Source organism: Corticium candelabrum, chromosome 3 (assembly GCF_963422355.1).
Source record: "Corticium candelabrum chromosome 3, ooCorCand1.1, whole genome shotgun sequence".
Classification (NCBI taxonomy): domain Eukaryota; kingdom Metazoa; phylum Porifera; class Homoscleromorpha; order Homosclerophorida; family Plakinidae; genus Corticium; species Corticium candelabrum.
This window is the reverse complement of record NC_085087.1, coordinates 9,148,846-9,161,345: the sequence shown is the minus strand read 5'-3', so window position 1 is coordinate 9,161,345 and position 12,500 is coordinate 9,148,846. Positions and strand designations below refer to the sequence as shown.

Sequence of the window (12,500 nt, the reverse complement as noted above, 5' to 3'; positions counted from 1 at the left end):
AAAAATCAATAAATAATATTAATGTTGTTAAAGCCATTGATATCAAAGTTGTTATATTAAAATTAATTAATAGTAAATAAATAAAGTTAATTAATTAAAAATAAACAATAAATAAATAATTAATTAATAATTAATAATAAGTAAATAAATAAATAAAAGTTAATTAATTAAGAATAAACAATAAATAATTAATTAATTAATTATTAATTAATAATAAATAATAAATAAATAAAAGGTAATTAATTAAGAATAAACAATAAATAATTAATTAATTATTAATTAATAATAAATAATAATAAATACTAAATAAATAAATAAATAAAAGTTAATTAATTAAAAATAAACAATAAATAATTAATTAATTAATAATTAATTAATAATAAATAATAAATAAATAAACAACAAATAAATAAATAATAAATACTAACACATAACTAATAAATAATAAACAATAAAATATTTGGTTGCTATGACAACAACCATCTCTACAAAAGAGATATGCAAACAGATGCCACACATATATACAGGCACCCCACCCTAATCAATTGCTTAATAATTAATTAAAAATAAAAACAATTGCTGGATAAATGACTTTCCATTGGATTCAACCAGTAAAGTAAACATCCGGGCATTTGTCACAAATCAGACACACCCCATCATGTAATACTAAAAACATATTTTGTGTCATTCATAGTCGTCACTACGAGCGTGTGTGACAATACAGCCGCTACGTCATCATCTAAGATTTCCTTCCAACCAGCAACACTAACCCTCTAATCCTACTCTAAAACACCGAGTTTCTATTGCGGTTTCACCTCCCTTTCGTGGAGAGTTCCTGTCTGGGCGACCGACGAAGTACTCGATGACAGAGTGACCGATGTAGCTCGCGACGGCGGCCGTGGGACTTGATAAGCACCGATGACTTCTTCGCCCTTTTTATGGATAATCTTGTGGGCTGCAACTATATGCTTGCGCTGCTCATGCTTTACTGAAAGAAAAAGAGCAAAAAATTTTGTTTATTTTTTCGAGTTTGTTGTGAAATCGTGAGCGTACATCTTTCTCTTGTGGTTTGTTTCTCAACTTCTGGCAGGAGGAATGTGTGTACGAGTTGAGAGACCATCTCTTCTGACTGTAGTTTTGTTCGTTGGTGTTCCAGATCGTGTGCGACTCGGTTGATAGTCTCGGCCTTCTTTCTGATCTCTTCGCGTGCCTAGACAAAGATTTGTGGGTTAGAGGGTGAGATGGAATTGTGGGTAGTTGACTGACTTGTTCGTCGGCTGTCTTGTCAGCCGAATTGAGTATGAGATCTTCGAGGTACGTGTCCACTGTTGTTTGATGGATCTTCACCAACTGGTGGCAAATAGAAGTGAGAATTGAATGTCTGTATGTTTGTTGTTTGTTTGTCTGTCCATCTGTCTGTCTGTCTGTCTCTCTGTTTGTCTGTCTGTTTGTCCATCTTTCTGTGTCTGTCTGTCCGTCCGTCCATTTGTCCATCCATCTGTTTGTCCGCCTGTCTGTCTGTCTGTCTGTCTGTCTGTCTGTCTGTCTGTCTGTCTGTATGCATGTCTGTATGTCCGTCCGTCCATCCGTCCGTCTGCCTGTCTGTCTGTCTGTCGTCTGTCTGTCAGTCTGCTTTTCATCACGTGTGCATCTCTTACTTGTCTGAATATCTCGTCTTCCTCTCTCCTCTTTCGTTCTTCTACTTGCCTTAATCCACTCTCCTCTGCTTCTCGTAGTCTCCTTTCTCTCTCAGCAAGCTTGACAAACGCTGCAATCCTTCTTTCTTCTTGCAGCAGGATAAGTTCCTTACTGAGGTAATCCAACAGCTAAAATAGTTCAAGACTGAGTAATTGTGTGTATACGCACGCATAGGAGGGATGCATCTCACAATACATTAGACTATTGTATTGAAGGGATGCATCTCACAATACATTAGACTATTGTATTGGAGGGATGTATCTCACAATACACTAGACTATTGTATTGGAGGGATGCATCTCACAGTACACTAGACTATTGTATTGGAGGAATGCATCTCACAATACACTAGACTATTGTATTGGAGGGATGCATCTCACAATACACTAGACTATTGTATTGGAGGGATGCATCTCACAGAAGCTTATAGCTACCACATCTCTTACCTGTCCCACCTGCCCTCCTGTCATGTCCTGTATCACCTTCTCAACTGCGGCCTCCTTAGTCTTCTCAAGAGTCTTCGCATCCTGTGCTGCCAACGTCATCCTCCTCATCTCTTCCTTCTCCTTCTGACCAGCTGCCTGGAGAGCGTGAGTGCTACGAAGCTCACGAATCAGCTCCAGCCGTCGTTCTTTACCTACAAGTATGAGCAAGAGCATACCCAATTGATTACTTGTTTGGTTACTTGTTCATGCGTTGCTGTTGTTGCTTGCCTTCAAACATCTTGTTCTGTACGGCTCTTCCTCTTATGAGTTGCTGCAGTAGAATGACCGCTAGTTCTTCCTCTTCCTGTTGGATTGATGGAACCGGTTGTGTGGGAGTGGCAGGACGTGGAATTGGTTTCTCAACTTTCTCCAAGAGACGAAGAGGTTTAGGAGATTCCGCAGCTAAGAAAAAGACAAATTTAAAGTAAGATAAACAAACAAACAAACAGACAGACAGACAGACAAAAAGGGCACACAGAAAAATAGACAGACAGACGGACGGACAGACAGACAGACAGACAGACAGACAGACAGACAGACTAAAACAGACAGACAGACAGACACACTGAAACAGACAGACAGACAAAAAGGCACATAGAAAAATAGACAGACAGAAGGACAGACAGACAGACGGATGGACAGACAAACAGACAGACGGACAGACAGACAGACAGACTGAAACAGACAGACAGACAGACAAACGGACAGACAGTCGGACAGACAGACAGACAGACTAAAACAGACAGACAGACAGACAGACTAAAACAGACAGACAGACAAAAAGGCACACAGAAAAATACACAGACAGGCAGACAAACAAACAAACACAAAACAGACAGACACACAAACAAACATTAAGCCTTACGAAATACCTTTTGCCTTCCTAATTCTTATCGTCTCATCTACTTCATCTAGTTGTCGTGATCGTCGTTCTTTCCTCTTGGCAATACCACCTACTGCAGGACCACGAATAGGACACTTCACTCTACACAATCACAATCGTCCAATCAACATAAAACACAATAAAAAGTCACATCTACCGTGGATTTGCGATAAAATCCGGTAGCGATGCCTCCAGTTCTAACAAACCTTATTGATATAAACAGCAAAATTACCGAACAACCGACAGTCGGACAAACACACATACAAACACACTGCCAACAAGCAAGACTAGGAAAATAGATAGACACGTGTACAACAGTGAGATGAAGAAATAAAAAAGTTAGAGTGAACAAACATGTGTACAGACAGATAGACAAACAGACAGACCCCACAAATGGACAAACGCATTTCCAGACAAACAGGCAGCACACCCAAGCATGGACAAACATATTTACTGATAAACAGACAGAAACACCTACAAATGGACAAACATATTTACAGACAAACAGACAAACACACTTACAAAAGGACAAACACATTTACAGACAAACAAACAGACACACCCAAACATGGACAAACACACTTACAGACAAACAGATCCACAAATAGACAAACACACTTACAGACAACAGACAGACACACCCACAAGTAGACCAACACATTACAGACAAACAGACAGACACACCCACAAATAGACAAACACAGTTACAGACAAACAAACAAGCACACTTAAACATGGACAAACACATTTACAGACACACAGATCCACATATGGACAAACCCCCTCAAAACTAATGGACAAACACACCCAATAGACAAACACATTTACATACAATAGACAAACACACCCACAAATAAACAAACACATTTACAAACAAATAAACAAATAAACAAACAGACACACCCAAACATGGACAAACATATTTACAAACTAACATATCCACAAAATGGACAAACACACTTACAGACAAACAAGCTGTCACACACCAACAAATGGACAAACACATTTACAGATAACAAACACCCACACCCACAAGTAGACCAACACAGTTACAGACAAACAAACAGACACACCTAAACATGGACAAACACACTTACAGACAAACAGATCCACAAATGGACAAACCCCCTCAAAACATGGACAAACACATATACATACAATAGACAAACACACCCACAAATGGACAAACACATTTACAGACAAACAAACAGACACACTCAAACATGGACAAACACACTTACAGATAAACAAGCTGTCACACGCCAACAAATGGACAAACACATTTACAGACAAACAGACAGACAGACAAATGTACTCATTTATTAAAACAAATGTACAACAATGTATCATATGAGCATATATCTCCATTGTCTGTTATTGATACCAACGTACCATCATATGTAGACAGGAGACGACTACGTACGGTGTACTGCTCTGAGTTTCGATCCATGAACACTCCAATCCGAGTTAGTGGTGCATATGTCTACACACACACATCATACAGTAAAGACAACTTGCTATTGCCAATCCCTTGCTGCTTCGCTGTGTTTGTCAAGATAGAATGATTAGATATGATCTCCGTTAGAAAATTTATGAAGAAAGATAAATGAAAGATTTCATCTCACACAATGACATAATAAAGAAATTCAAAGCAACATGATGTTGCAACTATCCGTCTGTCCGTCCACCTGTCTGTCTGCTTGTCTGTCTGTCTGTCTGTCTGTCCATCCGTCCAGCCATCTGTCAGTCCATCCGTCCGTCTGTCTGTCTGTCCATCTGTCTATTCATATGTCTGTATGTCTGTCTGTCTGTCCATCTGTCCGTCTATCTGTCTGTCTGTCTGTCCATCCATCCGCTTATCTGTCTGTTTGTCTGTCTGTTTGTCTGTCTGTCTGTCTGTCCATCTGTCCATTCGTATGTCTGTATGTCTGTCTGCCTGTCCATCCATCTGTCTATCTGTCTGTCTGTTTGTCTGTCTGTTTGTCTGTCCATCCGTCCATTCGTATGTCTGTATGTATGTATGTATGTCCATCTGTCTGTCCACCTGTCTGTCTGTCCATTCGTCTGTCGGTCCATTTGTCTGTCCATTTGTCTGTCCATTTCTCTGTCTGTCTGTCTGTCCGTCCATCTGTCTGTCTGTCCATCCAGCTGTCTGTTTGTCTGTCTGGCTAAAATAAAATAATTAAACTGCAATCATTATCTATTCAATAGAGTTCATAATAAATCCTCTGTCTGTTTCTTCATGTCAATAATGCAATATGTTAAAGATCACCTGGGAAGCAAAGTTTGCATAATCGTTAATGACATCCCGACGCTGCAGTTTCCCTTCAACATTCTCTCGTTGCTTTGTAAGTTTGCGAAGAGCTTTGAGTAGCAGATGATTAAATGCAGTGCATACAAGAAACACGTTAAAATAATCAATAGAATACCTTGTATGTGCTTTGTTCTGATTTTCTTGACTCGTAATTCCTTATTCTGCTGCTTCTGATGCCTACGTAGAAACAAAACGTTTGCATAGTCATCGTTGTATGAGTGATGTTAGTGTTGTATTTGAGAGATGCATCTCATAATACACCAGACTATTGTATTGGAGGGATGCATCTCACAATACACTAGACTATAGTATTGGAGGGATGAATCTCACAATACACTAGACTATAGTATTGGAGGGATGAATCTCACAATACACCAGACTATTGTATTGGAGGAATGCATCCCACAATACACCAGACTATTGTATTGGAGGGATGCATCTCACAATACACTAGACAATTGTATTGAAGGGATGCATCTCACAATACATCAGACAATTGTATTCGAGGGATGCATCTCACAATACACTAGACTATTGTATTGGAGAGATACATCTCACAATACATTAGACTATTTCAGTGAGAGGTTCTCTGTTAGCATGATCAAATTTCAGCAAAGTTCTTTGATTCCAACGTATATTTAAACAGCAAGGTGCTGCCGACGTTTCGGCTGTTGTACTACAGTACCGGCAATAAGTAACCTAACATTTTTATCGTATGCGTATCGTATCGTATCGTATGGTATCGTATCGTATCGTATCCTATCGTATCCTATCGTATCCTATCGTATCCTATCGTATTGCGTATCATATATCGTACCATCTGGTATCTTATCTTAATTGTATCATATATCATATTGCGTATCGTATATCCTATGGATGGTATCTTATCTTAATTGTATGGTATCATCTTTATCTTATCCTATCTTACATGGTATCTTTTATGGTATCGTATGATATCCTATCGTATCGTATCGTATCGTATGGTATCGTATCGTATGGTATCGTATCGTATCGTATCGTATCGTATCGTATCGTATCGTATCGTATCGTATCGTATCGCTGTCAGCTTACTTATTGCCGGTACTGTACATTAGACAGATTACAAAAAACATTAGACTATTGTATTGGAGGGATGCATTTCACAATACATCAGACTATTGTATTGGAGGGCATCTTTCAACACAAATTTCAACGCAGAAATAAATCCACAACGCACCATAAATGTTCAAGTCTTTTCGTATTAAGTTGATCGTGCTCCTTCTCCCTCTCAGACAACATATGTTCCAGCAGCTTGAGTCTCGCCTCCTGAATTCTAAAGCATAAAACGTCCACACAATAAATACTGTTGATCCTAGCATGAACACTAACTGTGTTATGCTACACAGAATGTTGCCTTACAAACCTCTCAATCTCTTCCTCTCTGAATGCCCATTCTCTCGTTTCCTGTTCATCCATCATACGTCGTCTCTTCTCGTGCATATCGGCGTCATCCAGTGGAGGCAGAGTTGCTTCCCTAGTAATTAAACTGATTATAGCTGTCTAGACAAAGACGGAAATAAATAAACAAATAAACAGACTAACAGACAAACAGGCAGACAAACAGACAAACAGACAAACAAACAGACAAACAGACAGACACACAGACAAACAGACAAACAGACATACAAACAGACAGACACACAGACAAACAGACAAACAAATATACAAACAGACAGACATACAAACAGACAGACAGACAAACAGACAAACAGACAAACAAACAAACAAACAGACAGACAAATAAACAAATAAACAGACAAACAAACACATAAACAGGTCAATCAACAGATGAATGTCCATAAGTCTGGATGTAATTTTGCTTCAATGTTACCATGCTCTCTTGGCTCTTGCACGTTCTATCATCTCAACCTCTGCCAATCCTGCAGGAAGACCGTGACCTGCATTGCACAATCCCACCGTATCACTCAAAATTTCTGTTATGAACGTGATGACATTGTCGTACCGTATGAGAGAGTGGCAAGTGTCAGCAGTTCCGGTTGTGATCCGGGACGTATGACGTACTCCGGACTGTAGGGATCAGTCTGGGTTTCATTCTCACTAAACATAAATACCATCAAATAGTCTATGTCTATCTGTCTGTCTGTCTGTCTGTCTGTCCATCCGTTTGTATGTATGTATGTATGTATGTCCATCTGTCTACCTGTCTGTCCGTCCATCCATCTGTCCATCCGTCTGTCTGTCTGTCTGTCTGTCTGTATGTCCATCTGTATGTATGTATGCATGTATGTATGTATGCCCATCTGTCTACCTGTTCATCCGTTCGTCCATCCGTCCGTCTGTCTGTATGTATGTATGTCCATCTGTTTGTATGTATGTATGTATGTATGTCCATCTGTCTACCTGTCTGTCCATCCGTCTGTCTGTCTGTCTGTCTGTCTGTCTGTCTGTCTGTCTGTCTGTCTGTCTGTCTGTCTGTCAATCACATATATTTGAACTTTTATCTATGATACATTTTGCAATGCAGGGTACTCTGTACTGTCCAACTACTACAGTATTTTCCGCCCAATTATCCAGTTGGGGCAAGCAATTATCCGACTCAGACAACCAAATATCCGGTTGGGGCAACCAATTATCCGCTTCAGACAACCAATTATCCGGTTGGGGCAACCAATTATCCGACTCAGCCAATCAATTATCCAATTGGGGCAACCAATTATTCGATGTTGCTCTGGCAAGCTGTACACTTCGCGAATGAAACTCTCACCTTGCATCGCTGGTTAGTTGTTCAGTGCTTTGGGTCTCAGTCAAAACTCTCTCTGATGCAGATTGATAGCATCGTGGGAAACGCTATGACAATAAAGCTACTACACATGTGAATGTGAGGATCCAGCTGCAGCGCGCCGTAACTGAACAGCTCTGATGTCTTTCTTTTCGCATCAGTCTCATTAACTTGAGAGAAAAGACCACTGCACCACCAACACTCTCAGCTTCACGCCCTCATCCAATTCTGAGTGAAACAAATTCACAATCGCCAGCGATCGACCTGGAGAGTTTAGAGCTACCTAGACTGTAGACTTTACTGGTGCAGCAGTACGGCGACAACACCCGTCAGTACGCGCTATTATTCCTCTAACCAGCGCTTCCATATATCTACACTGCTCATAATTGAAACCATGAGTCGGATAATTGGTTGCCCCAATCAGATAATTGATTGGCTGAGTCGGATAATTGGTTGCCCCAACCGGATAATTGGGCGGGAAATACTGTAGTAGTGTTCATCAACTAAACTAAGCTAAAATTGAAACTCGTGTAAACTAAAATGAAATAAAACAAATGTCTGTCTGTCTGTCTGTCTGTCTGTCTGTTTACTGTCTATCAAAATAATCAAGTCACCTCACCGATACATAGTTTGAACACCAACAGTTCTCGTCCGTGGCTCAGCTCTATGCGTTTCTGGCATGGGAACAAAGTCAGCTGAAACTGGTGGAGGTTGCTGCAATACGACTGATGGAGGCAGTTGCTGAAGAAACGGAATTATTGGTCTATACACACAAAAACAAGAAAAATTTAAACATAAAATGCATCTCTGCAAAATGATGTCTAATGTATTGTGAGATGCATCCCTCCAATACAATAGTCTAGTGTATATAGAGATGCATCCCTCCAATACAATAGTCTAGTGTATTGTGAGATGCATTCATCCAATACAATAGTCTAGTGTATTGTGAGATGCATCCTGCCAGTACAATAGCCTAATGTATTGTGAGATGCATCCCTCCAATACAATAGTCTAATGTATTGTGAGATGCATCCCTCCAATACAATAGTCTAGTGTATTGTGAGATGCATTCCTCCAACATTGTTCAATCCAGTACAGCAACCCAACCTCACATCCTACATGTACCCTTGAAACACTCGTCAAGCCTCACCTCCGAAAATATTTATATCTGTTCACACCAGACACTTGCGGATCCTCATATTTCTGAGGCGGAAGGACAACATCCGGTGCATAGTTAAACCTACAAACCAACAACACCCGTAACCATTCAACTCTCTTATCCTAATCCGTAATCATCACTTTGTATATCTCTCCATTGTTGATTTCAACTGGTCCTGAAATCCTCTCCACCCCCTGTTCACCCATGGCGGGACGGGATCCGTTCGATCCAGTTGAAATGATTGCCGCGGATAGTGACGTAAGTCGCTGAACATTGTAGTGAAATTTGGCACTCGTTTCTGTCCCAAACAACACCAACATTAGCACAAAACACAACACACTCTTTTTAACATATAAATTCCAAACATTGTTGTCTAGTCATAATTTAAATATTTTTCTATATTGTCGTTGCATAGACGTTTTCATGTAGTGTTTCTATGGCAACAGTCATGGTATGCCACATGTCAACTAAATCAAAGTCACAATTGATATCAAACTCCAACTTAGTATAGGGTAATATAAATTTACAAAGAGAACATGCTGATCATTCAAGTTAGTATCACGTGATCAAACACGTGACGTCACCCCAAATCACTTCGATCACATTTTCGAGCAACTTACAACAGACTCCATGCCCGTATGGGCTTTAAACGTGTCTCTGGCATGATCTCGCGCACTGGAAAGTGTGTAGTCGGCGTCTGAATAAAAATAATCAAAAAAATTACAAAACAATCGCATAGCTTGTCCGCATGAAAGAAAATTTACGTAAAACTAACCGTATAAGTAATCGTGCTTCCTTACTGTTTGAACACGAGGCTTCTGCACGGTTTTCGTGACCGACGTCGTCATGGTGTTGCTGTGTTTACGAGACCCCGGATGTATTACTATGTGGACAAATCACGTGCTTTAACAAAAGCCCGTATAAGATCCATTGTTCCTCAATTATCTACAAAGCAGGTGAGCTGATGAATATTGCGATGTAAATATGAATAATAGTAAATCGTATTGTTAATATTATTAGGCTACGTTTTATTTTATCTGCGGACAATTATTGTAAACTAGAAATGACGTTTTGTTACGCAAGATTTAATTGACAATGCATACGAAACGTTAGTAAGAATTATGTTTGTATGAAACAGCAAGAAATTCGTACAAAACTTGGCAAAAACGGACAGCCTCGGAGTTCCGATTGCATTGCGCAGTTACAGGACACCACAGACAATAATGTTTTTATAACTAGAAATTTATTTAGTATTTTATGTTATAAAATCTTGTGGTAATAGTAGCACACTTGTTGATGTTAAAAATGTTTTATATTAGTAGAATCTATCTCGTGGTTGGCATATTTGAATCTAGGTTGTGCACATGTTTTGTGTAACATGAACTAGACATTGATTGTCTAGCTAATGTTGTATCACTCACAAATTTGTTTACTTTAGAATAAATAAATAATGAATAATACATAATAAATAACTAGTAAACAAATATTTATAAATAAATAATAATAAAATAAATAATAAAATAAATAGTACATAATACATAAAAATAACTAGTAAACAAATATTTATAAAATAATAATAAAATAAATAATAAAATAAATAAATAATAAATAATACATAATAAATAACTAATAAACAGATATTTATAAATAAATAAAATAAATAATAAAATAAATAAATAATAAATAATACATGATAAATAACTAATAAACAGATATTTATAAATAAATAAAATAAATAATAAAATAAATAAATAATAAATAATACATAATAAATAACTAATAAACGAATATTTATAAATAATAAAATAAATAATAAAATAGATAAATAATAAATAATACATGATAAATAACTAATAAACAAATATTTATAAATAAATAATAATAAAATAAACAGTAAATAATTAATTAAATAATTTACATACTATACAGATAAAAATAAATAATAAATAATTAATAAATCATAAAATATAAATAAACAATAAATATTTGGTTATCTTTTACTTCCAAACATCATTGAGAATATACATGCTTTAACACGTGGAGTAAAATGCAGAGCGTATTCTGTTGAGTTTCCGCATTTGTTTCAAGCTTAATTGATCGACGTGTCGAATGGCTGTCTCTGGTTGTGGCTGGCTTTTTGTCATTCTCTGGTTTTTTATCCTTCTCTTACTCTGGCCGATCGGCTTTCTTGCCGGCTTCCTCTATGTTTTCATCTCACCGTTTGAGGCTTGCTGTACAGCCACTTGTCTTCCCATTACGACATTCCTGATGAAAGGAGTCAAACTACCGTTTGAAATTGCTAAGAAAATGGTCAAAGGAGAGGGTTGTAGTTGAGGAGTGAGGGTGGACTGTGTATCAGGACTGTTGACAACGAGAAGGGATCATATAGTGTTTGTGATTTATTGTGAGAAAGTGATGAAGCTAATTGTGTTGATTGTAGTTAAATTGAGATTTAGTGTTGATGCTGATTGAGCTGCGCTGGCTTGTATAAGCGTATCTATATAAATTTATATACATTGATCAATTGTTATTACCTACAGACTGTCGTCAAGTTTTTTGCCATTTGTTGCACACGTGACCACACTGGATGTTGAATGTTTATTACAACCCATGTGGCACGTACATCAGAGTGAGGTTGTAATGTTTGAAGCACGTACATCAGAGTGAGGCTGTAATGTTTAATTAAAGGTGGCTGTTGTCAGTTTGCTTGTCTGTCTGTCTGTCTGTCTGTCAGTCTGTCTGTTGATCTGTCTGTCTGTCTGTCTGTCGATCTGTCTCTGTCTGTCTGTATGTATATATGTGTGGCTCAATTGGTTAGAGTGTGCAGTTGGAGATTGGCAACATCAGGGACCTTTGGGTCAGAGTTCAAGTGCGGGAGGGCCACATACATAAGTTCCCTTGGGCAAGGAACTAACATACAATTGCCTCTCTCCCAGTTCTGTCCCAGCAGCAAGTTTGAAGTTTGAAGTTTGAAGTGACTAAAGTACATATAGTGACTGTACATGTGAATAGTGGTAGATTGTAACAAGTAGCAAGTACTGCGGTAACCTGGGCCCTAAGGGCCCTTGTAACAAAAGAGAAAGGAAAAAGTGGCTCAATTGGTTAGAGTGTGCAGTTGGAGATTGGCAACATTCGGGGCCTTCGGGTCAGAGTTTGAGTGCGGGAGGGCCACATACATAAAT

General features: G+C 38.3%; 1 protein-coding gene across 1 annotated transcript; it reads right to left on the bottom strand.

The window, feature by feature from the left end:
- Positions 1-656: 656 nt before the first annotated feature.
- LOC134176900 (cilia- and flagella-associated protein 91-like) lies at positions 657-10,191 on the bottom strand. Its single transcript, XM_062643579.1, has 20 exons — positions 10,094-10,191; positions 9,939-10,015; positions 9,459-9,616; positions 9,310-9,399; positions 8,779-8,922; positions 7,383-7,477; positions 7,251-7,317; positions 6,783-6,893; positions 6,597-6,692; positions 5,496-5,557; positions 5,339-5,430; positions 4,459-4,549; positions 3,224-3,272; positions 3,056-3,168; positions 2,412-2,585; positions 2,145-2,335; positions 1,659-1,826; positions 1,267-1,350; positions 1,054-1,210; positions 657-988 (listed from the first exon to the last, which is right to left on the bottom strand). Exons 1-20 carry the CDS (start codon positions 10,164-10,166, stop codon positions 801-803), a joined length of 2,280 nt encoding a protein of 759 aa, XP_062499563.1. The 5' UTR covers positions 10,167-10,191; the 3' UTR covers positions 657-800.
- Positions 10,192-12,500: the final 2,309 nt, after the last annotated feature.